Source organism: Rhineura floridana, chromosome 2, assembly GCF_030035675.1.
Source record: "Rhineura floridana isolate rRhiFlo1 chromosome 2, rRhiFlo1.hap2, whole genome shotgun sequence".
In the NCBI taxonomy this organism is placed as follows: Eukaryota; Metazoa; Chordata; class Lepidosauria; order Squamata; family Rhineuridae; genus Rhineura; species Rhineura floridana.
The window spans coordinates 166,341,336-166,368,507 of NC_084481.1; the positions used below are offsets into that span (position 1 = coordinate 166,341,336).

At 40.6% G+C, this 27,172-nt stretch overlaps 2 protein-coding genes across 5 annotated transcripts; one reads left to right on the plus strand and one right to left on the minus strand.

Annotated features, from left to right (window-relative positions):
• Positions 1-1,442: 1,442 nt before the first annotated feature.
• On the minus strand, positions 1,443-12,763 carry HAUS2 (HAUS augmin like complex subunit 2). Of its 2 annotated transcripts, none has more exons than XM_061611292.1 (7): positions 12,589-12,763; positions 12,229-12,454; positions 9,769-9,861; positions 8,101-8,170; positions 4,815-4,947; positions 3,240-3,348; positions 1,443-1,909 (listed from the first exon to the last, which is right to left on the minus strand). In XM_061611292.1, the coding sequence occupies exons 2-7, from the start codon at positions 12,316-12,318 to the stop codon at positions 1,751-1,753; spliced, it is 654 nt and encodes a 217-aa protein (XP_061467276.1). In that variant the 5' UTR covers positions 12,319-12,454; positions 12,589-12,763; the 3' UTR covers positions 1,443-1,750. The 2 variants fall into 2 exon arrangements, with proteins under 2 accessions (XP_061467276.1, XP_061467275.1); XM_061611291.1 differs by having other exon boundaries at positions 12,554-12,763.
• LRRC57 (leucine rich repeat containing 57) lies at positions 12,378-23,868 on the plus strand. Of its 3 annotated transcripts, none has more exons than XM_061611288.1 (6): positions 12,378-12,871; positions 14,744-14,924; positions 18,583-18,718; positions 19,316-19,584; positions 21,033-21,218; positions 22,879-23,868. In XM_061611288.1, the coding sequence occupies exons 2-6, from the start codon at positions 14,841-14,843 to the stop codon at positions 22,918-22,920; spliced, it is 717 nt and encodes a 238-aa protein (XP_061467272.1). In that variant the 5' UTR covers positions 12,378-12,871; positions 14,744-14,840; the 3' UTR covers positions 22,921-23,868. The 3 variants fall into 3 exon arrangements, with proteins under 3 accessions (XP_061467272.1, XP_061467274.1, XP_061467273.1); XM_061611290.1 differs by lacking the exon at positions 12,378-12,871 and adding an exon at positions 12,964-13,073; XM_061611289.1 differs by lacking the exon at positions 12,378-12,871 and adding an exon at positions 13,530-13,649.
• Positions 23,869-27,172: the final 3,304 nt, after the last annotated feature.

The following is a 27,172-nucleotide window of genomic DNA, read 5'->3' on the forward strand; positions in this document are numbered from 1 at the left end:
TTCTCCAAGTGTCAAATGGAGAGTAAATGGATATGAGAGAATCACTGAGTCTTCCATCTCCCATTGTGCAGCAATAGTTTATTCACATGGTTACCACTGGAGTAATTTCCTGCTATATGAAAGTCACACATTACGGATTAAGCATAGCTGGCTGAGAATTAGGAAACACATGAATTTGCTACAAATTTCTGCATGCAGTTTATCTGCATGCAATTGTTAACCCCCTTTTTTATCCAAATTAAAAAAAAAGTTTTAGTTAGAAAATGCAGAGGAAGAGCGTACAATATTCAGAAGCATAAAGAGCAAAGGTATCAAACTAAATAAATTCATATGCATGTAAACAGAGATAAGGCAGAATCCAACATTGTATGAATGGCCTTCCACTTGCACAATGGGACTTCACCGTCCTCTCTTCCACTGTACACCCCAAAATCTGCACTGGAAAGTTCTCCAACCCCCCACAGCAGATTTTCAGGGCATGCGGGGGCATACAGGGCAGGAAGAGATGGGGAAGTCTGTTCCATAATTTTAATTAAGAGCCTTGCTGGATCAGACCAAACGCCCATCTAATCCAGTATCCTGGTCTTGCTTTGGCCAGGCAGATGCCTATGGAAAGTGTGCAAGCAGGACCTGTGCAAGAGCACTCCCCCCTTGTAATTCCTAGCAACTGATATTCAGAAGCATATTGTTTCCAAAACTGGAGTTAGAACATAGCCATCATGGCTAGTAGTCATTGATAGCCTTATCCTTCATGAATTTGGCTAATCTTCTTTTAAAGCCATCCAAGCTGATGGACATCACTACATCTTGAGGGAGCGAATTCTGTAATTAACTATGCGTTGTGTGAAGTTCCACCTCTTTTTGTCTGTCCTGAATCTTCCTACATTCACCTTCATTGGATGGCCCCACTTTCAAGTATTATGAGAGGCAGAAAAACTTCTCACTACTCACTTTCTCCATACCTTGCATAATTTACTAGTTTATGACTAGGTATAGCAACATGAAGAGTGCACATAAATACTTGAAAGAGAAATAATGAGAAATACACTTATTAGGAATGTCTCCCAAGTCAAAATTCTTACCTCAGGAGAATGCCTAGATTAGCCACTTTGGGACCTTACACTTGTGCTTAAAGAGAAATATACTTGCCTCTCCAATGTATTTTCTAAGCAGAAGTCTAAGCCTTCAGAATGTGTTTTTTTTTTAAAGCTTCAAAGCTTATGCTGGGATATGGGCTGAGCATGTGTAGAAGTAGAGTATTGTACTAGGGTAACATTTACATTTGCTAAACTGTCCACTTTTGCTATCAGCAAGTGGTCCCCAGAAGGTTGCCCAGAAGGGACTTTGGCCCTCAATATGAAAAAGGTTCTCCACCCCTACCAGAGGGTCTATAGTCTAGTATTTCAATTGACGTTTTGTACAAAATACAACAGTGGTCTCACTTTTAAAATAGGTAATGTTAGGTTTATTCACTTTCTATAAAATATAAGACATATGAACATAAAGTTGACATTACAGCAGTATCATGAAATTGCTTCTTTAAAATATTCCTTGTAACATCCAGGTCCATTTAACATCCATTGTCGATTTCTACATAACACTAGTTCCACATACAAATAATCATTCTGGAAGGCAAACACAACTGGTTGTAAATCTGAGAGCAAGAATAAAATGCAGATGTGTTCTATCAACCTACAAAATTGCTAAGTAGCCTTGAAATTGGGAAGGAGAAGGGGGGGGGGAGTGTGCACTATTGTAGAGATATACTTTTGAACCAGGAATCTGATCCAACAGTCAGCTGTGAATTGTCAGAGAAGATTCCCTTTTGTTTCTCTCTCCACACCATTATATGTTCTGCCAGCTCTTCTGTCTCTGTTACCAGCAAGTCTATTTTTGCTAGTGCACTGTCCTGAAATGAAATAGGAAAACAAATATTTTAGAATGTTATGCTAAGGCTTCAGCAACATAAGTTCTAATCACAAGGAGCGTTGTTCAAGCAAGAGAAGTAAAACTAATGTAGCTGCCCTGGCATTTGTCAACATACTCCAGGGAAAGAGTCCTTCATATGGCTTCAGTATTAGAAAAGAACATACAGATATAGGATTTCCTGAGGGGTAGCCATATTATTGCGTTGCAGCAAAAACCAGTAGTTGTGGCACCTTAAAGGCTAACACATTTATCATGGCATAGGTTTTCATAGACTAGAGTTCACTATATCACATGCATAATGTATAATCCTCAGTCAGCAGACATATAGTACACACACAAAGAAATGCCAGTCTGCTACTGAGCCAAGTTTAAGGTTTTGTTGCTAACTTATAAAGCCCTAAAGAGCTTAGGACCAGGTTATCTGAAAAAATGCCTTCTCCCATATAGATCTGCCTATTCACCAAGATCTTTGGAGGAGACCCTATTAGTTATGCTGCAGCCTGCAGAGGTTTATCAAGAGAGAGAAGTAGTAGGCATCTCTTGTGGAGAGCTTCCAACAACTGTCAAAAACATATCTATTCACTCAAGTTTTCCCTGGGCTCTGATATCAGTTGAACAGTTCCTGGCTACTGTATTTCTGATATGCTGTTTTTATTGTTTATTGGATTGTTTTTCAATTGTTGTTTTGTATTTAATTGTTTTATTGTACCCTGACTTGGCATGAATTTAATGAGAGGGAGGTATATCAATCAATATTCCAAATCAATGAAAAAATGGAAACACTGGAATTAAATGGCAACAAAATGCAAATAATAAAAAAAACTGTCTGTGCCAGTAACTGGAATTGAAATGTATGCAAAACAGCCAGAGTGACCTTTCACAGTAACAGTAATTGGTGATAACAAGATTCAGACCAAATGAATGGAACTGAACTTCTTCATCAATTGCAATTCAGCAGTTTCATGCTGTAGTTTTCTCTTTGAATCTCCTTTGTTAAAAGACCAATACACAGATTTATAGTTTCTCTAATTCCAGGTACAAGCTTAGTATGAAGTAATTACACCACTTTTTTTCTGAAGTGCTTCACATATATTATGTCATGTTACATGCCTATCCTGGAAAGTAGGTAGGTATTCTGAAGTTAAGATATAAGAGCTTACTTAAGACAAGCCATGGAGTCTATAGCCAAGACGAAATTTGAATTGAGGACATTCAGCTCAGATTTCATGTTGTTAGCCACAACTTTAGCAGCTGTAAACTATGCTTACTATTAAAGGAAGCTAGTAGAAGGCATGGGACAGGCTACTCACCATATTTTTCATAGTTAGAGGTATCTGAGGAATGCTCCTTACTGCATTTAGATGGATTTCTAGGTTTTCAATGAAAGCCACCGCCACAGCCAACAATTCTACTGCATGCCTGGGGTAAAAAGAAACAAAGACTATTCAAAATACTGCAGTTTAAGAACATTTGCCTTTCATTCCCAAATCCTCATTAATTTATTTAATAAATTTAGATAAAACCATTCATATCAAGTTTCTAAGTTTATATAAGCCATTTTTGTCAAATCTAAAATATGCCTGAATATACCTAAATCAAGCCCAAGTACTCCAGAAATGTGCCAGAAGCGTGAATATGTGTAAAAGCTAAGGAACAATTATGAAAGATGCCATTATTTTACTTAACTTCTACCCCACTTTTCTACACAAAATGTACTTTAAGTGCATACACTTAAAAGTTAAAACACTAAAAAATAAAAATAGTAAACAGTAAAACAGCAGTGTCAGATGCCTGCCAGGATAAAATGTTTTCATAGCCCTTGCAGATCTCTCCAGGATGGGGCATTCCATAACTGTGATGCTACTACTGAGAAGGGCACTAGAGATAGGCCTATCTACTGTACCACCAGTGGAGAGGACAGAGCAGGGCTTTAAAGGCTGATCAAAAGACTCAGGCAGGTTCATGTAGGTTCAGATGGTCCTTGGTGATAACATGGTCGCAACCATAAAGGCCTTTAAAGGTTAATACCAGCACTTTAAAAATGAGTCCAGAAATAAAGAAGTATCTAATGCAGTTTATATAGGATCAATGTAATGTATTCCAATCACTATGCACCAAACAACATTCTGCTAGCCACATTGGGGAGAAAGACCTGAGAATAAAATGTCTGTCTCTTTAAAACTTCAATGTACCTAACATAATGGCCGAGCTTCCCCATTGCAGAGCAACTTCTCTATCATGTATTATATGCGCTCCAGCACACAGGCTAGAATATCTCTCCCTGCCCACCCCCAATAGTTCTGTCTATCAGGAATGATTTGGAAATCTCCCAGTTCTTGACCTTAACTTTCACCTTCCTGGATCACTGAAAGATGCCAGTGGCCCTTTCTTTGTTCCTCACAAGTTAGTTGAGATTTCTCTTTAAAATAATCTAGTTTATGTTACGTAAACAGTTTTGTTTCTTTTTTAAGCTACCTTCTAAGGCCCTCCTCCAGGTGCCTACTCCGAGGGAAGCTCGGAGGGTGGCAACAAGGGAGAGGGCCTTCTCAGTGGTGGCCCCCAAATTATGGAATGATCTCCCTGACGAGGTGCGCCCGGCCATCACTGTTATCTTTTCGGTGCCCGGTCAAGACTTTCCTCTTCTCCCAGGCAATTTAGCATGTGTTCATTTTAATTGTTTTAAATTTTTTAAATTGTGTTTTAAAAGATATGTTTTAAATTTGTATGTTTGTTTTTAATGTTTTTAGTTGCTGTAAACCACCCAGGGAGCTTCAGCTATGGGGCGGTATACAAATACAATAAATACCTGTCTGTTTTGTCCCTCTTCCCTAATATATGTTAAATCAAAGTAAAATAAAGCAAAATGCCATCTGACAGTTTGTTACCTGTGAAAGGCAGCTTCAATGGGCAGACTTTCTTGACACAATGGTTTCACTAGCCTCTGCCTAAGAGTCCTCTTCTCTTTCAGCACTGCTTCTAGATGCCTGTTCATCACTTGCAGAGCCTGGCACTTCTGAGCTATACAAGATTTTTTATAAAATAAAAATCTGTCACAGTTAGCCATGAATTGAAGTGACAGCAGGTCCTTTGTAAACATTACTGATATCCTTTGAGTAACAGGCAAATATTGGTAGTATGCCATGTTAATAACTGTATAATAGAAGCATATGACTCATGTAACACCTGAAAGACTAACTATTGCAAATCATGTTGGGAGACTCCTTTGGAAGCAGACTAGAAAGCAAGTGGCGGCAGCTGAGAAATATGTTCCAGGGAATGCTGCAAACTTTTGATAACAAGACAAGTAAGAGCAGACAAACTGCTGAAAACGGCAATTTGTTCACCATTCCCAATCTTTCACTGCAGTGCAAGAATTTGATTTTACAAGATTTATATAGTGCTTAATCATCAAAACCTCTAAGCGGGTTACATAAAAAAATGATGAGCATTCTCCACTAATGCAGGGCAACACTTAGCCCTAACACAACTACCTAAGATTTGCCCAACAGAGGTCTACAAGGAGAAAAACTATGAAAACCATTATAGAAGAAGCATATTTAAGATGACTATGTGTACAAAAACTAATGGCTATAAATTATAAAGTAAATTTTAAAAGATGTACATTTCTGGAAAACATTCACTGAAACTGTTTTGAAACAAAGTGTCACTGCACAATCCTATGTGTGTTTGCTCAAAAGTTAGATCCATTGTGTTCAACGGGACTTGCTCCCAGGTAAATACATAGAGGACTGCAGCTATAATGTTTTCAGGATAGATGTACACACACCTGTGAAGTACATGGGACTGAATTACCCTCGGTCGCCTGATGGATGACCTTATTTACCAGGATGACAGGGGGAGTGCAACCCTGTGATTTTTACTTGATCTCTCGGTGGCTTTTGATACTGTTGACCATGGTATCCTGAGCTCACTTGGTTAGATGGATATCAGAGACACTGTTTTACAGTGGTTCCGATCCTACCTCCAGGGTTGTTTTCAGAGAACAGCATTGGACAATTGTTTCAGCCCCCTAGCAGTTGTGCTGTGGGGTCCCGCATGTACCATCTTGTCCCCCATGCTGTTTAACATCTATATGAAGTTCTTGGGAGCGGTCATCAGGAGATTTGGGACGAGGTGTCAGCTGTACACTGATGATACCCAGCTCTATTTCTCTGTAACATCTGAATCGGGAGAGGCCATGCAAGACCTGGAATTGGTAGTGGGCTGGATGACAGCCCATAAACTGAGCCTGAATCCTAGTAAGACGGAGGCACTGTGGGCTGGTGGTTCCCGAGTTCGAATAATTGGTCAGCTGCCTGCTTTGGATGGAGTTGTACTTCCTCTGAAAGAGCAGGTTCATAGTCTGGGGGTGCTCCTGGCTCCATTTTTGTTGCTAGAGGCTGAAGTGACCTCAGTGGCTAGGAGTGCCTTTGACCAGCTTCAGCTGGTAAGACAGCTGCAGCCATTTCTGGAACGGAATAGCCCGACCACTGTTGTCTATGCACTGGTAACCTCCAGGCTGGACTACTGTAATGTGCTCTATCAGGGGCTGCTCTTGAAGTTGGTCCAGAAGCTGCAGTTGGTGCAAAATGCGGCAGTGTAACTCCTGTCTAGGGCAGGGTATTGCCAACATGTCACCCTACTGCTGAAAGAATTGTGCTGGCTGCCCATTAGCTACTGGGCCAAGTTCAAGGTTCTGGTGTACAATGCCCTATACAGCTTGGGACCAGGCTACCTGAATGACCATCTTATCCCTTATATACCCAGTTGATCACTGCATTCTGCAGGTGAGGGCCTCCTGCAGATATCAGCTTATTAGAAGGTCTGTTCCACACAACATAGGAAGCGGCCCTTTACTGTTGTGGCACCTACCCTGTGGAATTCCCTCCCCTTAAATTTTAGACAGGCACCATCTGTGTTATCTTCTCAGCACCTACTGAAGATCTTCCTCTTTCAACAAACCTTTTAAGTAGAGATCTTACTCCAATCTGCATCTGTGTTGGAATTATTTTTCAAGATGTTTTTAAACCTTTTTTAAAAAGATGTTTTAAATGATGTTTTGTTTTAATGTATTTTAAAGTCTGTCACACTCCTCCGTCCTTCTCCCAATAAAGGTCATCCATCAGGGCGACCCCATCAGGGTGAACAAGGCCGATTAAGTCCCATAACCAGGCCTGAAACCAGATTGGAACGGGTCAAGATAATCTGTTTCATCCAAGAGTACTTGCAAGTGCTGCACCACAACCCTCTCAATCACCTTCCCTAAAAAAGGGGTGTTTGCGACTGGGTGGTAGTTGTCACAAACTAATAGATCCAGGGTGAGCTTTTCCAGAAGAGGTTGGATCACCGCCTCTTTCAGGGTGGCTGGAACCACTTTCTCCCACAAAGACAAATTGACCACACCCTGGATCCACTCAATCATACCCCCCCCAGCAAGCTTTAATAAGCCAAGAAGGGCAAGGGTCGAGAGGTTACATTGCTTACCGATTCGTCACAAGCACCTTGTCCACATCACCAACTGAAACTAATCCCAAGAAGTTGCAGCAGACATTGCACTGGACACCTCACTGTGGACTACAGTAGATGTGGATGGGGCATCAAGATTGCTACAGAGGCGGGCAACATTACTCTCAAAGTGCCTTGCAAACAGTTCACAGTGGGCCTCCGAAGGGTCTGAAACTCTATTTCCTGGAGCTGATGTCAACAGACCCCTGACAATATGGAAAAGCTCCACTGTACAGCTACTTGATATGAAGGCGGCAAAGAAGTGGGCCTTCTTCGCTCCTCTCACAGCCACACGGTAGGGACGGTTATGTTTTACTCATGCCCAATCAGCCTCACAGCATGTATTTCACCACTTGCGCTCTAGCCGTCATCCAGCCAAATGGGAGGTACACTTCTCCCCTTTCATAGCCCCCCAAATCTGCTCTGGAGGGAACATATTTGGGGGCATGGAGGGCTGCAAGGGAGAAGAGGAGGCGGGTTAGGTCCTAATGTGTCCACTGAAATAATGCTGGATCTTACTCATAGATGGTAACTTTGTTATTCAACGAATCTTTCTAATGGGAATGCCGATAGCAGTATGAAGCTGTGAAGCTTGGTCCAAGTAACAGTATTACATTAATGGCACTCCTGGAAGGTCAGATAATAGCTTAAAACAAAAATACTTACTCAGATAGAATGGATGCGTAACATCTGCTGTATCTTTTTCCATCTGCAGGATTTCAGTATCCAGCTTAATCTACGCATATTGAAATAATTACATTTTATATACATGCAGTACGTTTAATGCATTTACAGCTGCATTTATAATTGCCTTTAAAAACAACAACAACCCTGACCATCTAATTGTTGTTTAGGGAAAAAAATTAACTCTTCTATGCTTTCAAGAGCCACTACATATTTTTATTTCTAGTATGATTTGAGGGAAGCTTAGTTTGCATCTACTAACTGAAATCCAGTCTCTTCCTTAAAAGAGTTCAATTATCATACCTTAGTTCCAGCTTTAGTAAGAGTTTCAGTCTAACAGCGTTCTTCTGTTTGCCAACATCCAAACTCTCATTATACAAACTATAGAAAAGGCATTTTTTTCAGATATTGTGATCTGGCTAGAAAATGGTGAACATTAAAAAGGCCAAACAAGAGATGGATTGATTCCATAAGGAAGCCACAGACCTGAACTTACAAGATCTGAACAGGGTGGTTCACGACAGCTCATGCTGTTGGAGATCACTGATTCATAGGGTCACCATAAGTCGTAGTCCACTTGAAGTCACATGACAACAACAGCAAACTAAATGATTCTAGAATTCTTCTATTCATAATCTGTAATAGTTTGTTTATATTCTGTACTAGGTAGAAGCATTACAGGCTACATTCCTAGTTAATATAATTTCCAATAGCCAAGTCACAAAACCAAATAAAAAAATATCACTGAATTATGGATTATATCTTCAAGAGAATTATGTGTGATAATTTGTTAAGCCTTTGGATAGGTGTGCTTTTCTAATTCTTTGGGTATTTAGGTGCCAAAAAACAAGGAGAAGGCAGAGCCAGTCTTCACTAAGAAATTTCTAACATTGATTTCAAAAGATATTGTTCAGTTGATAAGTGTTTCTTCTGAAATCAACCAAGCCAAAAAAAAAAATCAAATGTGCAGGTATAGTATAGGGATACCTGGCTTTGCAGTAGTACATGTGTAAAAGATCTTAGGATTGTAGTTGATCACAAGCTAACATGAGTCAGCAGTGTGATGGGGTTGCAAAAAATGCTAATATAACTTTAGGATGTATTAATAGAACCACAGTTTCTAACAAGTAATAATAGTTCCACTTTATTTTGGACTAGTCAGACCCCATGTATAAAACTGTGTCCAGTTCTGGGCACCACAATTTAAGAAGGATATATTAGAAGAAATTCAGCGTATGGAAACTAAGATGATTGGGATTAAAGATTTGTTCTTTCCTGTCCCAAAGGGCAGGACTAGATCTATTGGGCATAAGTTACAGGAAAGGTTTCAGTTGAACATTAGAAGAAAGTTCTTAACTGTAAGAGCAGTTCAACAATAGAACAAGTTTCATAAGGAGGTGGTGTGCTGCCCCTCACTAGAGGTCTTCAAGCAGAGGCCAGACAGCAATTAGTTAGAAATGCTCTAGCTCTGGATTTCCTGCAGTAAACTGGATGTTGGACTAGATGGCCTACAAATTCCCTCCAAGTCTATGATCTTATGTTACTAGAATACTGTTTCACCATTATGAAACCATACGTTACAACGCCAAGAAAATTTTATATATGGCTAATCAGTACCGTGCCTATTCCAATGCTGAAAGATTATTTTACCTGGCTGAGTTCAGCTTGTAGATCTGCAACTTGTTCTGCTTCTGAGAGGTGAACAAAACAAGGAGCTGGTTTTCCACATATGTCCACAGCCTCCTTGCAACAGAAACATGAGAATTGACAACAAACATATGCAACTTGCGCTTCTTTGAAATTAGGCTTCCAGTCTTAAATACACATAGGCTACAATACTAACCCTACTTACCTGGGAGTAAGCTCCACTGAAATCAATAGGATTTACTATTGAGTAGACATGGTGAGGATGGCAGACTTATTTAGGAATAAGCCCCACTGAACTCCCTAAAAACATCCTTGGAATCAGGCTGCATGACCACAAGTTTAACTGTGAAAGACAATACACTGCATCCATTATTCCTCAGGAGCTAATGAATTAGGGGACAAGACTGCATTCCTCCCATTTGATTATTTTTACTGTGCTCACCAAATATGAAATCAATGCTATTGAAATGACAAGCATCTAAAAACAGCTACCTGGAAATTCTGGTATCATTCTTCTGTTTGGTCAATCTTTGCAACCCAAGATGATCTTTGGTACATTTCAAAACATATTTGCAAGAAGTAGAGGAAAATCATCCTTAGTATGTGTGATTAACATCCAAATCCTTTCTGCTTTTGAATTAATTAATTAATTAAAATTGAACCCAACTCCCAAATCTGTAGTACAATAAGAAAGAGGGCACTCTGGCAACCAAGCACAAGAACCTGCATTAAAACTGCCAGTTGCTCTCTGAAGCTCTGCCACAAGACACTACCTAGTAGTGTCAGAGTAGGAATAGGCATACCTTAAATATTTAAAGGAAGGCCTCTTCAAACATTTTATTTTTTCTTAAGATTTACTGGGCATCAATCAGTCCAACACAGGGGGAGTTCACATGCAACTTCATGGACTGTTAGGGGAATGGAATGTCTGCAGACTCTGATAGCCTTGTCAGAAACTCTGGAGGGGCACACTGCCAGTCGGTGTTGACTACTCAGCAAGATGGACAAATGGTCTGACTCAGTGTAACACAGTTTCCTATGTTCCACTTTGGGTAACTGACTTAAGCTCTGGAACCAAAGCAACTTGTATAGAAGTAAAAGCAACAAGAAGTCTTATGGCACCTTCAAAATTAATAGGTTTATTACAGCATGCACTTTCTTGGACTAGTTGAGAGGGTCAGATACGACATTGGAAGGCACAGAGTACTTTGCTTGAGTTGGAAGAGAATCCCTAACTCAGCCTTTGCCAACTAAATCAAGTGCCCTTCAGATATTTTAGGCTAAAACTCCCAGCCCCAGCAAACACAGGGCTGATGAGAGTTGTAGTTCAAAACATCTAGAGTGCACTCAATTGGTAAAGGCTGCCCTAGCTCTGGCTCAACGGTTACACATGCATTGACTCCCCCACTCCAATACCCCAAACATCATCTCAGGCTACCAGTTTGCAATGAAGCAGGGGAGGAACAAAAAGAGTTCTACTGAACCTATGGGAATTTTCCACCCATGGGCATTGCAAACACTGCTGACTGGATCAGCCCTGAAGTATTTATATAAAACTTGCAGAGTCTTTCTTTTAATTAATGTTTTTTATTGAATTTTCCAATAACAAATAGCAGGATATAACACATAACCCTCCCCCCCATAGGATGGACATGAGAACAAGCCGCATTTAAAAATAACACCAACCCAAAGTTGTTAATGTGTCAATGGTAGATTCCAGTTTTGTCTATTCTCAGATGCAAAAGTTATGAACGGATACCATATCTCAAAAAAAATCATGTGTACTTCTGTGATCATTCAAAGCCCTTGCTTGATTTATTAACTTTTCCATTAATGCAGAAGTCCACGCTCGTTCCCTCCAGGAATGTCATTGTCCAGTATTTTCCAGTGCTGCACAATAACTCATCCGGCAGCAACAAGAAGGAAAGTGATCAGTTCCTTGTGTAGACAATCCTTTTGGTTTTAATGAAGAAGTTAATAAAGCTGAGGTGAACAAACAACTGTTTTGTTGAATAAAGGTACTTATTAAAAACAAGTTTCCAAAACTGAGTTACCTTATCACATATCCACCACATATAAAACATGCACAGTCTTTATGAAGAAACAAGCTATAAATGAAAAAAAAAACATTTTCTTGTTTAGGAACAGAACTCGATCCAGATGGTCTAAATAGATACAAGAACTGACAGCTATGCAATTATAGCTACACATTTATGGTGGAAATTTAAATACTTTAAATAATGCCTATTTCAAAGTAAATCCACCTAGATATACTTTAAAGCAAAGGGTGAGACAAGACTAGGAATAAAAATGGCTATTTTCCAAATGAACACATGTAGCAGGGCTGCAAAAGAGAAAAATCGTAAGGTCGCGTTGAAATAAAAAGATTTCAGATTACAGTTTACAATGCGAGCATAGTTATACAATACGGGTGAAGAGAAGAGAGTGAACGAACAATCTCACCTGGGACACCACTCCCGCGGACAGGCACCGAGTTAGTAGCAGCCCAGCCGCCGACGGCTGCACAGCATCCCAAGGGTTTGAAGAAGCCATAGCAGTGATAGCTTCTGGCGCTGACCTAAAACTTTCGCGCGCGCTTTGGCTGTTTAGCAAATCCCACCTTTCGCTTTCTTTGAAACTCGCGCCGCCATCTTGAGTGTGGGAAACCGGCTAATCACCATAGTAGACTCTGCAGCAAAAAAGAAGGAAGGGACTGCTTCTATTGCTGCAGAGAGTAAAGAACTCTCCCATTTAAGAGATGCAATCCCAATGTAACCCCCATTAGTACTTGCTTAGCCATGCCGGCTGCGGTAGATGGGCCACCTTGACATAATGAAGCCACTGGAATTCAGAGAACGAAAAAGTGTGATCCCACCATATTGTTTGTGGCGGAAGTGAATCTGGCAAGCTGGGAAACGTCCAGCCCCGGAGGACCCAAGCTGTTTATTCCGGGCGGAGGGTTCGCCATTATTCCTGTTATAGTGCGGATTCGGCTTTCATCTGGGTCTTGTGATTCACCATGGGGGATCAAAATAGCGTGGATGGTGTTTCTTATACTGCGTGTGCTTGTTGCTAGGATGCGAAGCAGCGGCGACGGTGGTTACAGGTAAGTAGAGTCAGGTGCTTGCATTAGGTCATTCTCCTGAGAATAGCCCTTGTTCCCATCCTTCTTCCTTTTAGGAAAGTCAAACTAAGAGAGGAAAGTTTGTAGTAGCTTTACCCAAATATAGTTGTCCCTGGGAACTAACACCCAGCTAGATTGTATGGCAGTGCGGCCGGGCAGCCCACCTCTGCATGTATAGTCGAAAGTAAGTCTTATTTGAATATGATGGTTCCTACTCCAAACCAGTATGCTGAAGGCTGTAGCCATCGTCCCACTGAACTCAATGTGATTGACTTCTGAATAATGGTAAATAACTAACGTGGGGTAACTTGGACAACGCCCATCTTAAATATGCCGGTCTGCTTTTTCCTCACCGCTCCTAGTCCGCCTCGATTGTATCCAAGAAAATTATACTCAGAGTGGACCAGCTGAAATTAATGTATCTGTGTCCATTAACTTCAGTGGGTCAAGTCCAATGGGTTGGATATAGCCTTACATCGTTTTGCTCTAGACAGAGGATCTGTTGTTCCCCCGCCCCCCATCCGGGCTTTAATAGCCGTGTGTGGAAGTTAAAAGTTCAGTGGAGTGGGATTCTTCTTTTTCTATCGCCTGCTGAGGTGGTAGAAGGTAGGGTACCTGGATTTGGGCTTGTTCTCCTTAGATCGGGCCTGTCTGCACCAACTGAGCTCCAACTGAGAGAAGTGAGGAGGCGACCTCAAGAGCGGATTTATAAAACCTGGTTCGGTAGAGCCAAGATATGCTGTCTAAACACTATTATTAGGTGAAAAGGGGTTTTTATTTATTTGTTATTTTATTTATATCCCACCCTTCCTACTGGCAGGAGCCCGGGGTGGCAAACAAAAGCACTAAAAACTTTAAAACATCATAAAAACAAACTTTAAAACACATTAAAACAAAACATCTTTAAAAACGTTTCTTTAAAAAAAAGCTTTTAAAACATTATCTAAGATTAAAAACATTTTAAAAAAAGGTTTAAGAACATATTAAAAGCAATTCCAACACAGACGCAGACTGCAGTTTTTGCTATACATATATATTTGAATGTCCAGGAAGCGAAACAGGTTATATGAGGTCCTATCTGCAACCCTTATTTGCTTGTTTGCAGTGAGAGTATTTTGTCGGGTAGATGGGATTGATGAAAGCAAATTTGGGAATACTGAGGAGATAAATACTACCTTCTGGTGCTCTGGATCCTTGTCTTTTGTTTGCTTAGGACTGTGAAAGCATTTATCTCCGTTACTCATTGCTTGATGTTAATCTAGGATTTTCAGGGATGATTATCAAAGCCATATTAATACACAAATATTTTTTGTACTGCCTCATTGTTTTAATGCAGTTTGCAAGGTTGGTTGAGGGACATCTGCTAGAACTTTTTGTGCAAGTACCTTTGCACTCACTCTCCTGTGTGATGATTTGTATTTCCTTATAACCAAACTATGGACTACCAGGACTTTGATCCTTCCCGAGTCCTTTTTGCTCCTGTGCCACATTCTAGGCTGGCCCAAGGTTTTAAGTAGAGACCTTACCCCAGTCTGTGTCTGTGTTGGAATTGCTTTTAAAGATTGTTTGTTAAAAATGTTTTAAAGACATTTTTAGTGTTTTGTCCCTTGTTGTGCTGCCCTGAGCTTCTTCTGGAGGAAGGGCAGGATAGAAATTTAATCAGTTGTAGTAGTAGTAATAATAATAATAAAAAAATTATTTATTTAACAAAAATTATATACCACTTCAATGTAAAGACCTCTAAATAGTTTACAAAAAATTTAAATTGTCAATAAAACAGTTAAAAACAAGTAATTAAAGACATTTAAAACAAACAGCTACTAAAAGATTAAAACAGGTCTTACCTTTTAATAGAAAATAAACTCGTGTTGCCTAATGTGGTGTGAATGAAAGTGATTCAGCTGGACTTGTGCCACAACCATTTGTCAGTTTCTGACACCAAAGCAGGAAGATGGGAAACAGTGCCTTAAAAGCGCATTTGGAAACAGCCCAGAAAACAGGAGTATTCCAGCTGACAGGAAAAGGCCTTTCTGAGGTAAATACCTATTTCATAAACACGTGCCACAAATAATTTTTATTTTATAGTGCAAAATGCAAGAGATAAAAATATTTGTGCCTTGAAGAATTTTTATATTTTGAAAAACTATTTTAATAGATTTGTGGGATAACAAGCATATATACATGTGAGTTGAATGGCTTCTAATTAGAATCATAGAATAGTAGAGTTGGAAGGGGTCTATAAGGCCATCAAGTCCAACCCCCTGCTCAATGCAGGAATCCAAATCAAAGCATTCCCGACAGATGGCTGTCCAGCTGCCTCATGAATGCCTCCAGTATCAGAGAGCCCACTACCTCTCTAGGTAATTGGTTCCATTGTCGTATGGCTCTAACAGTTAGGAAGCTTTTTCTGATAATCTGGCTTCATGCAACTTGAGCCCATTATTTTGTGTCCTGCACTCCGGGACGACCGAGAAGAGATCCTGGCCCTCCTCTATGTGGCAACCTTTCATGTACTTGAAGAGTGCTATCATATCTCCCCTTCAGTCTTCTCCAGACTAAACATACCCAGTTCTTTCAGTCTCTCCTCATAGGGCTTTGTTTCCAGTCCCCTGATCATCCTTGTTGCCCTCCTCTGAATCTGTTCCAGTTTGCCTGCATCCTTCTTGAAGTGCGGAGACCAGAACTGAATGCAGTACTCATGATGAGGCCTAACCAGTGCCAAATAGAGAGGAACCAATACTTCATGTGATTTTGAAACTATGCTTCTGTTAATGCAGCCTAATATAGCATTTGCCTTTTTTGCAGCCACATCGCACTCTTGGCTCATATTCAGTTTGTGATCAACGACAATTCCAAGATCCTTCTCACATATTGTATTGTGGAGCCAAGTATCCCCCATCTTATAACTGTGCATTTGGTTTCTTTTTCCTAAGTGTAGAACTTTGCATTTATTCCTGTTAAATTTCATTCTGTTGTTTTCAGCCCACTTCTCCAGCCTATCAAGGTCCCTTTGAATTTTCTTTCTGTCTTCCATGGTATTAGCTATGCCCCCCAATTCTGTATAATCTGCAAATTTGATAAGCGTGCTCTGTACCTCCTCATCCAAGTTGTTAATAAAAATGTTGAAGAGCACTGGGCCCAGAACCGAGCCCTGTGGTACCCCACTTGTTACTTCTGCCCAGTTTGAGAAGGAACCATTGATAAGCATTCTTTGATTACGATTCTAGAGCCAACTGTGGATTCACCTGATAGCTGTTCCATCCAGCCCACTTTTAGCTAGCTTGCTGATCAGAATATCATGGGGCACTTTGTCAAAAGCTTTGCTGAAGTCGAGATATATTATGTCCACAGGATTCCCACTGTCTTCAAGGGAGGTTACCCGATCAAAAAATGAGATAAGATTAGTTTGGCAGGATTTGTTCTTCATAAATCCATGTTGGCTCCTAGTAATCCCTGCATTGTTTTCAAGGTGCTTACAGATTGACTGCTTTATAATCTGCTCCAGAATTTTTCCAGGGATTGATGTTAGGCTGACTGGTCTGTAGTTCCCCAGTTCCTCCTTCTTACCCTTTTTGAAGATAGGGACAACATTAGCTCTCCTCCAGTCATCCGGCACTTCACCAGTCCTCCATGATTTCGCAAAGATAATAGACAGCAGTTCTGAGAGTTCTTCAGCCAGTTCTTCAATACTCTAGGATGCAGTTTATCGGGCCCTGACAATTTGAACTCGTTCAAAGTGATTAGATATTCCTTGACTGTTTGTCTATCAGTCTTAAGGTCCAATCCTACCCCTTCTACTTCATGTTTCCCGGGAGGGTCATAGACCCTTTTTTGGGAGAAGACTGAGCCAAAGTATGAATTGAGCACTTCTGTCTTTTCTTTATCATCTGTTGTCATTTTGCCATCCTCATTGAGTAGCTGTGCAGCCCTTTCTTTTCTTCAGGTACGTCCATAGTAAAAGCTTTTTTGTTGCTTTTAGCATCTCTCACTAACCTCAGCTCATTCTCAGCTTTAGTCTTCCTGTCGCCATGCCTGTAATTCTGTGATACCTGCCTGCACTCTTCCTTTGTGGCCTGGCCTTCCTTCCACTTCCTGTATGTGTCCCTTTTTGTTTTCAGGTCATCTCTAAGCTTTTTGTGAAGCCACATTGGCTTCTTCTGTTTCCCCCCCTTTTTTCCTTGTTGGAATTGCTTGCCATTGCGTTTTTAGAATTTCCTTTTTTAGAAACTCCCACCCATCTTGGACTCCTTTTCTCATTAGGGTCACTTGCCATGGAACCTTATTTACAGTTGTTCTGAGTTTATGAAAATCAGCTTTCCCGAAGTCCAGGGTGTGTGTATGGCTACTCGTAGCTTTTGCTTCTGTTAAAATCCAGAATTCAAGTATGGTGTGGCCACTTCCCCCAGAGTTCCCGTAACTGCTACTTCATCCACCAAATCATCTCTACTGGTTAGAATCAAGTCCAGGATAGCTGATCCTCTAGTTGCTTCCTCCACATTCTGTACGAGAAAGTTATCTCCAACACAAGCCAGAAATTTCTTGGAGGGGCTGTGTTTGGCAGAGTTTTTCCCAACAGATAGCGGGATGATTAAAGTCCCCCATTACTACTACATCATGCCTTCTTGAAACATGGGCAATTTGCTTTTCAAAAGTTACATTTTTGTCTTCTCATTGATTGCGTGGTCGGTAGTAGACTCCAAGCACCACATTCCTTTTATTACTTGCCCCATTCATTTTAATCCAGATACTCTCAATGGATTTACCAAGCTCATCCTTCTTTATTTCTGTGCGGGGATATATATTTCATACAGCCAACTCCCGCCAATTAATGCACCTGTACCTTATCCTAGGTATAGAAATAAATCCTTCTTGGCTTTACTAGGGCTTACTCCCCAATATATGTGTTGAGGATTGCAACATTAAGACAATTGCTACTCAGACCAAGTGACATAGCCTTCGCGTGCAATCCACCTCCTAGATACAGTGGGCTGAGGGGCTGCTGAATGCGGTATAGCTGTGGTGGAGGAGGAAAGGTGTTGACAGCACCAGCAGAAGTCCTCCTGGGTGGTGCCATGGGGGAACTCTGCTACCACCCAGGCAAAAAAAGAGCATTCCAGGGGCATGTTGGGGTGGAACCAAGGGGAGGGGGTCTTACGTTGCATCCTGAGCCCATTTGGCTTAGTCCTGCAGCTTTCCGTCTTGGCAACTGATACTCTGGGAATGGGTGACAGAAGGAAACATGCATTTTGTTTTCTTCTGCCATGCCCTGCTGGCACAGCCAGCATTCTCCTCTCTGAGCGGCTCCTGAAGGGCAGTTGGATGTGGCAGCCCCTTCAGCTGGCTCCACTTCTGCCACCTTCACTCCTGCCAGCATCCTGAATTGGATTGCTCTGCAAGTGTTTAAAAAGAAATGTGAATGGATAAGTTATTGCATTGGTTAAGTTACCTATGGGCTTTACAACTTGCGATGATCAATTCACTAAATTAATTATGCATAATATGAAATACTTCATTCTGATCGTCAATCTTGGGAGAGACTTTCACACAACATAATTTTTATAATTATGTGTCACAATCTTATAAGTCCAAAAAGTCCCTCACCTGCAGCTTTTACTAAATTGCCTGCCTGTGTATACTTAATATAATTTGTGGCTCTCTGGAATTATCTTATAATTTCTGAATTGTTTTTTCAGTTTCCTGAAGATCTGCAGAAACTTGCAAGTAATCTCAGAACAATAGACTTGTCCAACAATAAGATTGAGGTCCTACCACCGCTAATGGGAAAATTCTTTGTGTTGAAAAGCCTTGCTCTAAATCACAACAAACTAAGTATGACTTCTTTAAATATCTTATCAATTTGCTGAATATGGTGCACTTATAGAGCCATTCTATTCAGATCTACATAGAAGTAATTCCCATAGTTTCAGTAGGTCTTACTGACAGGAAAACATGTTTAGGATTGAAACCTAAATTACTAGAATTCCTAAATTCCATCCTTTCCCTCCAAAATAATAAAAGGAGATAACTCAATACATTAACTAAAAGCTCCTGACACTTCACAACGAGGATGCTTCCAAGGTAGCAAATATTTAATTTGTCACCATTACAATTGCACGTTGCTAAGATACTTGAAATTATCCTGTCTTGTTGAAATGTGCTCTTCTGCAACAAGCCCTTAACTTGAATAATTTCCCTTAATCGTGCCCAGCTTCTTCTCCCTCTTTGTCCAAACATCTAGAATTCCAAAGGGAAGGTGGAGCCTGTATGCTAATCCAGGCAACTGTACCTTGACCTTGACCTATTGCGAAACAAAAATGTGACTATCTAAAATCCTAATTGCATGGGGTGTTATGTTATTTGACAAAGGTTGTTCTTGATAATTTAATGAACAGCTTGATTTTATTTCTGCTCATAATTTCTTGCTAGCTGCATTACCTGAAGAGCTGTGCAAATTGAAAAAGCTAGAAGCTTTACATCTGAACAGTAACCAACTGACACAATTACCGGCTGCATTTGGACAACTTGCAGCACTAAAGACTCTGAGCCTTTCTGGAAACAAGCTCCGAACTGTACCTATCCAGCTCTGCAGTCTTCGTCAGCTAGATGTGGTGGATCTCTCCAGAAATCAGATCCAGAGTGTGCCAGACACAGTTGGGGAGCTGCAGGCTATTGAACTGAACTTGAATCAGAACCAGGTCTGGAAACTGGTTTTGTAGGTATATATGTTAAGGAGGAAGGAGCTCCTCAACATAGACGTCACTTAAAATACTCCTGACGTGGGAATCCCACTTAATTCTGCAAGCAAAATTTAACAAGTTATTTATTGCTTTGTTTGCAATAAATGATTGTGTTGGTGGAAATCCTGCTATGTTATTCTCTACTTTCTAGTACAGTTTTCCATTTGTTGGGGGGCAGAGTTCATTTCTGTAGGATTAATGCTTTGAACATTACATCTTTCCTCAACTAGTCTTTTTTCAATTCTATTAGAATGATACATTTTTAATGGCAATTTAGGTGCACTTCACAAATGAGGGAGACATTGTGTTTATTTATTTACTTACTAAATTTATATCCTACCCTTCCTCCCAGAAGGAGCCCAGGGTGTTGCATCCAACCATGTGCAAGTGGAAGACAGTTCATATGACTGATCTTCCTGTTCCCTTTCTTCCACTTTGTAGCTTCCAAAAAGCTCTCTAGAGGGATTGAAAAGGACACTGACTGTGCTGTGTCTGATGGGGCTAGTATGGGAGAGAAGAAATCACCTTAAATCTTGCATGAACAATTCCCTCACCCCCACTGCAACCCCGTTGGACACAGCACACAATGTTCAGGAGAGAGACTTTTGGGGGAGGTGCAAGGGGAGGAGGGAGATGGGCCCAGTGTTGCACATCATTCGGTATAACCCATTGGAGGCAGCTTACTAGCAAAAATAACATTGTGATTGCTTGAAATTATGTCTAACTTGAAGACTTTTTTTTTGCTTAGTATTGTAATAGAAAGTGAGTTTGAACCTGCATTTTGTTCAAGCTGAAATGACAACTTTAGTAGCAAAATTTTATGTCTTCATGTTTTAAAATACAGTGAAACATTTGTAATCCTGTTAATAAGATGAGAAGTTCACACCAAAGCACTGAGTTGATGCTAGTCATGATGGACAAAACATAGACATCCTGTTCAATCAAATATGTAGCTCAAGTCCCGTTCCCTCTATTTAGCATTGGTAATACAGGAAATGGGGAACTAGTAAATTCATGGCCCTGTGACATTTGTAAATGTGTCTGCACTCAAACTCAGTATTGGAATCCTGAAATTTAACTCTTGGTGTTAATTGCTGCTGTGGCTTGGCTACCTACAGCAAGTCCGTCCTAACTACCCAGTTTTGTGTATCAAGATTTTGAACAGCTTTATTTAATCAGTAGAAGGTTGAGAATTATGCACAACTGCATTTTAGTTAGGGCCTATTCAGTACATATTCAGCACCTGCTGTCTAGCATCGAGGGATGACTAATGTAAATTAAACGAAAATCTGTGGGATATGGGATACTTTGTAACAGAGACTTGTTTTTTAAAAGAAATTTAAAAGAGCTGTTGGTAGCAGTGACAGAACAATAACTTTTTCCTTGCACCTTTTTGTGCATGATAGATTTCCCAGATCTCCTCGCAGATATCTTACTGTCCACGCCTCAAGGTCCTGCGTCTGGAAGAGAACTGTTTAGAACTAAGTGTGCTTCCTCAAAGTATTCTCAGTGATTCTCAGATCTCCCTGCTTGCTGTAGAGGGTAATCTCTTTGAGATCAAGAAACTCCGAGAACTGGATGGATATGACAAGGTTTGTAGGGTCTCTCCCTCTCTTTCTTTCCCCTCCCCTTTTCTACCTTAAATAAACCAATAGGCTTTGGGAAAATAAGGGCCATTTGGGAAATGAAATCAGGAAAAAAAGTCCAGACTAGCTCTTTGCCTCTCATTATATCTGGTTCCAAAGTATCTGTCAGGCCTTGGTGATATATACTTGTATCCAGTTATGAATATTACAGTGTATTTCTGAATTGAGAGCCAGTGTAGTATAATGGTTAGGGTGCTAGGTTGTGACCTAGGAGACCAGGGTTCAAATCCCACTTAGTAATGAAGCTCATTGGGTGATCTTGGGCCAGTCACTGTCTCTTATCCTATCTCACAGGGTTGTTGTGAGGAAAAAATCAGGAAGGGGAGAACCATATTTGGATGCCACCTTGAGCTCCTTGGAGGAAAGGTGGAATATAAATAAATAAATAAATCAGCCTACAATAAAAAGAAGAGGGGTGCAGTGTCTCTAGTTAAGATAACTTACTCACACAAGCATTATTTCATGTAGGCTGTTGTTCAAGACTCTTGTCAATTAAAACCTCTGATTTGAAACCTTTGGATCAGATCCAAGAGAGGCCTGGTTTGCATGTCACGCTAAGCCAAACTTTGGCTTGGGGCAAATGTGTAGGTTCCTGGAGAGGACCTCACAGTTGCTTTGCTCCTTCCCGGTCCTTTTTGTTGCCGTGCTGCCCTGTGCTAAGCCAGAGCTTGGCTCAGCGTGTCATCTGAACCTGGGCTCATGCTGAGTCTGGAGAGAGTTTGTATGGGTTGGATGACATGCTCGGCCAAAATTTAAGTCAGCCTGGCAGTTAAAAGGACTGGAGTGGAGTGCAGCAGCTGTGATCAGCTCTCTAGGAACCTGCATGTTCACACTAAGCCAGGCAATGTCTTAGTTCAAGTAGTAGCATTGTTTCAACTAGCTATGAATCCATCTTATAAGACACCTGGGAAAGGAGGTAACATGGTGAGTTGGATCTGCTGCTTCATCAAACTAATGGTGTACTGATGTCATCACTGGACGTTAATCATAGATGGAAAATATCAGAGATGAGTTCTTTGCTTTTTAGTTTGTTTGGAGTAAGTGCCAGGGTCCTACTTTGAAAAGTTGTTTGTTTCTATCAATTGCTGTACATTAGAATATTTTATTTATAAAACAATGATATTTGCTTGGCCAGTATAGATCATGGTATTGTAACCAATTAAGTCATTCTCTGAGTAGACAGCTGAAATTAGAAAGAACATCCTAACTGTTAGAGTGGTATGACAATGGAACCAATTACCTAGGGAGGTGGTTCGCTCTCCAACATTGGAGGCCTTCAGGAGGCAGTGGGGATAGCCACCTGTTGGGAATGCTTTAATTTTTATTTCTGCATTGAGCAGGAGGTTGGACTCAATGGCCTTATAGGCCCCTTCCAATTATATGATTAATGGACCTAAGTTAGGCATGTCCATTAATTTCAGTGGGTCTACTCTAAGTAGGACTAACAGGATACAACCCATGATCTTGAATTGGTTAGTATAAAAAACCGCTGAATTGGAAACATCCTTGAGAATCTCTACAAAGGTCATACTTGCCCATATAGAAAACTTCAACTTCACTTGTGTTGCATTCCTTCCACCAAACTAATGTTGTCCATTTTTTTTAGTATATGGAGAGATTCACAGCCACAAAGAAAAAATTTGCCTGATGGATTGCTCAGTCATATCTTTTTTCCATGAGAGAGAGACAAGAGGTGTGATACATGTATCTTCTATGCTGCTAGCCTACCAGGAGAAGGAAATTCAAGGCTTGGATTAATGTCAAGATAACAGTGGTCCATGGACTTGAAGTGGTGTCGTATGTTGTCATTAAGGCTACAAAGGAAGCCAGGAATCGGTGAAACTATTCTATATGTAACAACACCTTTCCCGCTAGCAGAACACTTACGCTTATGTGATTGTCCATCTTCAGGGATCATTATGATTTAAGAAGAAAAATGTTGTAAAATTTATTTGGGCCGAAGCGGTTTGATTACAGATGTTGGCAGCCTTAAAGTAAGGAATAACCCACTATGTAAGAGGAATACTTGCCAGGGTTCTGTAACAGGATTAACTCTACATTGCAAAGTCATCTCTTTGAATTAAATGTTTATAGTGTAGAAGAGGCTGACCTTTTTTTAAAAAAAATCATGTACATTTTGAAGCACAGTAGTTGGGCTAATACTTGTTCAACAAGTCTGAATGGCTTGTCTTCCATTTGATGGCAAAGTGTCCTCTAGTTCCTCTGAGCATTCTAAGTTAATGACATACACTATCATATTGTCTATGCTTTATTTGATGGGGGAGGGAATCTGACATTTGCACTCAATGTTCATGGCAGTAGGGGTTTAGTTTAATGTTAAATGGGGTTAATCACCTTATTGCTGCCTTATACAGAGCACCCAGGAGGACTGAAGATATGCAACTTCCTTGAATAACTTGTATATTTTTACTAAAGAGAACTTGCATCCGCAACTGTCTTAAGCTATTTGGCACCTTTTGACAAACTTTAGTTAATATATAAGTTCTTGCCATGTAAACGGAATAGTAAAAAACAAATATGCACAGGTAAAGTTGTTCTTGTTCTTTTTAAAATAAAATCTCTGGAGGAAAAGGAATACTGTATGCTTCATGGTTCTACATAGAATCAATAAGATCAACAATATGCATGTCCCTATCTCCACAGGTGGCTGCTTTGAAAGGGGGTGTATGAAGAAACATTATGTGGTCAGTTTGGTTTAACTACTTGCGTTTAATTGTAGGGAAAGGAGTCCATAGTTTTAGAGATAAAAGAACATGCAAGGGCTCTTTGATGCCCTTCCCTGGCTCTCCCTGTCAGGTTCCTACCTGCTCGTGGCTACTGCCTTTCACTAGGCACCACCAGGGACTCCACCAGTCCGGACTGTCCTTTTTATGGTTTCTCTCTCCGCTCTAGCACAGATCTCAATAGATCCCCCTGCTAGGCAGCACCACCAGTCACGTTCTACAACCAATGTTCCCAGAGACCTTGCCTGAGTCTCTCTGTCCGGTTACATTTGTGACTGTGTGCCTATGCTGTTCCCAACCCCGTTGTATCAATGCAGATAACTCATAACTCGGGGTTGCTCTGGATACTTATAATGTTATCTTCTCCTCTTCACCGCTGCCACCATTTGTTACTGTTTCCCTTCAGCCTTGGTTATTACCTTACCCTCCCTTCTGGTCTGTGAAACCCCAGCCAAGTATCAGGCCTTCGGTAAACCAAAATAGTATTTATTAAATAACATTAATAACAAGATAACTTTGATATCCTCTATGTACACCGCCCAGAGAGCCTTTTTGGCTTAGGGCGGTATATAAATTAAATTAAATAAATAAATAAATTAAATAAATAAATAATGATCTACAAGCTTATGGTTTCATCTATTACTGTGATATTTGACTTATTACTAATCCGAACTCCACCTCCCTCTTTCTCCACACTCTCCTGACATACACCAACTCACACCCACCTCCCAACTCCACCAAAACAACCCACTCACGTCCACCCAGATTCAACTGTCATCCTTCCATTTATACTCTCAGCCATCCAAACCCTCAGCCAATCATCCAGCATTCTACTGCTCATTTACTCCCCCCTCCTCTTTCATTCCACTTACCACATATCTTCTATACAAACAGCACTTACCATATATACATTAATACAGGAACATCACAGGCTCTCCCTTTGAAAACTGTACACTTGTTCTTGCCTTTACTGCTCAATGCAGTACAAAATACATACCTATTTAGCTTAAATTTAGTCAGACTTGGATGTTGCCATTTGAAAACCTAAGTAGTCTTACCAGTGAAGAAGTACTAGCTATGATCCCTTGGAAGGGAACCCTGGGAAAATTATGGAACACATTATAAAGCAGTCAATCTGTAAGAACCTTGAAAACAATGCAGTGATTACTAGAAGCCAAGATGGACTTATCGAGAACAAATCCTGCCAGACTAATCTTTATCTCATTTTTTGATTGGGTAACCTCCCTGATAGACTGTGGGAATGCTGTGGACATAATACATCACAACTTCAGCAAAGCTTTTGACAAAGTGCCGCATGATATTCTGATTAGCAAACTAGCTAAATGTGGGCTGGATGGAACAACTATCAGGTGGATCCACAGTTGGCTCCAGAATTGTACTCAAAGAGTGCTTCTCAATGGTTCCTTCTCAAACTGGGGGGAGGTAACCAGCAGAGTACTGCAGGGCTGTCCTGGACCTAGTGCTCTTCAACATTTTTATTAATGACTTGGATGGGGAGGGGCAGGGTATGCTTATCAAATTTGCAGATGATACAAAATTGGGAGGGAAGACAGAAAATTCAAAGTGATCTTGACAGCCTGGAGCATTGGGCTGAAAACAATGAAATTTAAGAAGGACAAGTGCAAAGGTCTACACCTAGGAAAAATAAGCCAAATGCACAGTTATAAGATGGGGGATACTTGGCTCCACAATACAACATGTGAGAAGGATCTTGGAATTGTTGATCACAAGCTGAATATGAGCCAACAGTGCAATGTGGCTGCAAAAAAGGCAAATGCTATTTTAGGCTGCAGTAACAGAAGTATAGTTTCCAAATTGCGTGAAGTATTGGTTCCACTCTATTCAGCACTGGTTAGGCTTCATCTTGAGTACTGTGTCCAGTTCTGGATCCCACACTTTGAAGAATGCCGACAAACTGGAATGGGTTCAGAGGAGGGCAACAAGGATGATCGGCGACTGGAAACAAAGTCCTATGAGGAGAGACTGAAAGAACTGGGCATGTTTAGCCTTGAGAAGATTGAGGGGAGATATGATAGCACTGTTCAAGTACTTGAAATGTTGCCATGCAGAGGAGGGCCAGGATCTCAATCATCCCAGAGTGCAGAACACGAAGTAATGGGCTCAAGTTACAGGAAGCCAGATTTCAACTGAACATCAGGAAAAACTTCCTCTTAGAGCGGTATGACAGTGGAACCAATTACCTGGGTAGGTGGTGGGCTCTCCAACAATAGAGATACTCAAGAAGCAGCTGGACAGCCACCTATCGAGTATGCTTTAATTTGGATTGACATGGCCTTATAGGTCCTGTCCAACTCTATGATCTGTTGCTTTAATAAAGAAAAAGTTGAGCAATTCAGTATAAATACAAGTCAGTCGACTCAGTTATCACAGTATTTATCCATTAAGAGGATCTGTCTACAGTCATTGTATCTCAAGCATGTAAAGACTACCATTGTTTCATGCATAAATTGAAAGCTGTTCAAAGACCTAAACAAGGACTTTGAAGCAAAGTATTGGAAATTAGGTTATTATTGTGAATGCTAGATTAATGTGGGTGAGGTGGTAAGAATTTGCTCTGGTGCAGTTCCCTAAATAGCCCCCTACCCTGAAAAGACACCCATAAAGGTACCACAAAGTAGGTGTTATATCTTTGAATACTAACAAGTTTACTGCAACACAAGCTTTTGTAGGCTAGAAAAATACTCTTGAGCAGGTGGAGTTTCACATTTTAAACTCTCTTATTTTTTGCTCACTTCCTGTCTCGTGCCAGTTGCTAGCTCTCAGCCAAACCTGCTTCACATGACTGTTGTTAGTGGTATAAAATGGCTGTGGAAGGGGATTTAGTGCTTCTATCACAGGTATCCACATTTGGTTCCTTTTAACCAGGCTGATGCATCTTTGTACTACCAAGGGCCATGTTTTCCTGCAGCCTCCCTCCACAAATAAATATAGCTGCAACACTTCAACCAATCTAAGTCTGACTTGATTCATGTTTTAGATGCATAGCCCCACTTGTTCAACCGAGTTTATTTTCAGGTTAGTTGTATGCAGTGGATTGATTCTTCAGAGGAGTTACCTGAGGCCCATAGCTGCTAGGGACAGGGAACTGTGGAAAGCAGAGTGTTACCTGCTTTC

What these genes read in the sequence shown, in the direction of transcription:
- HAUS2 (XM_061611292.1), bottom strand. Translation starts at nt 12,318, where the DNA reads ATGGCTTCTTCAAACCCTTGGGATGCTGTGCAGCCGTCGGCGGCTGGG. An exon ending in CCGCGGGAGTGGTGTCCCAG is followed by an intron (nt 9,862 to 12,228) that starts GTGAGATTGTTC and finishes TTCTGTTGCAAG; the next exon opens with GAGGCTGTGGACATATGTGG. An exon ending in ATTGAAGCTGCCTTTCACAG is followed by an intron (nt 3,349 to 4,814) that starts GTAACAAACTGT and finishes TTTTTACCCCAG; the next exon opens with GCATGCAGTAGAATTGTTGG.
- LRRC57 (XM_061611288.1), top strand. Translation starts at nt 14,841, where the DNA reads ATGGGAAACAGTGCCTTAAAAGCGCATTTGGAAACAGCCCAGAAAACA. An exon ending in TCTAAATCACAACAAACTAA is followed by an intron (nt 18,719 to 19,315) that starts GTATGACTTCTT and finishes ATTTCTTGCTAG; the next exon opens with CTGCATTACCTGAAGAGCTG. An exon ending in TGAACTTGAATCAGAACCAG is followed by an intron (nt 19,585 to 21,032) that starts GTCTGGAAACTG and finishes TGTGCATGATAG; the next exon opens with ATTTCCCAGATCTCCTCGCA.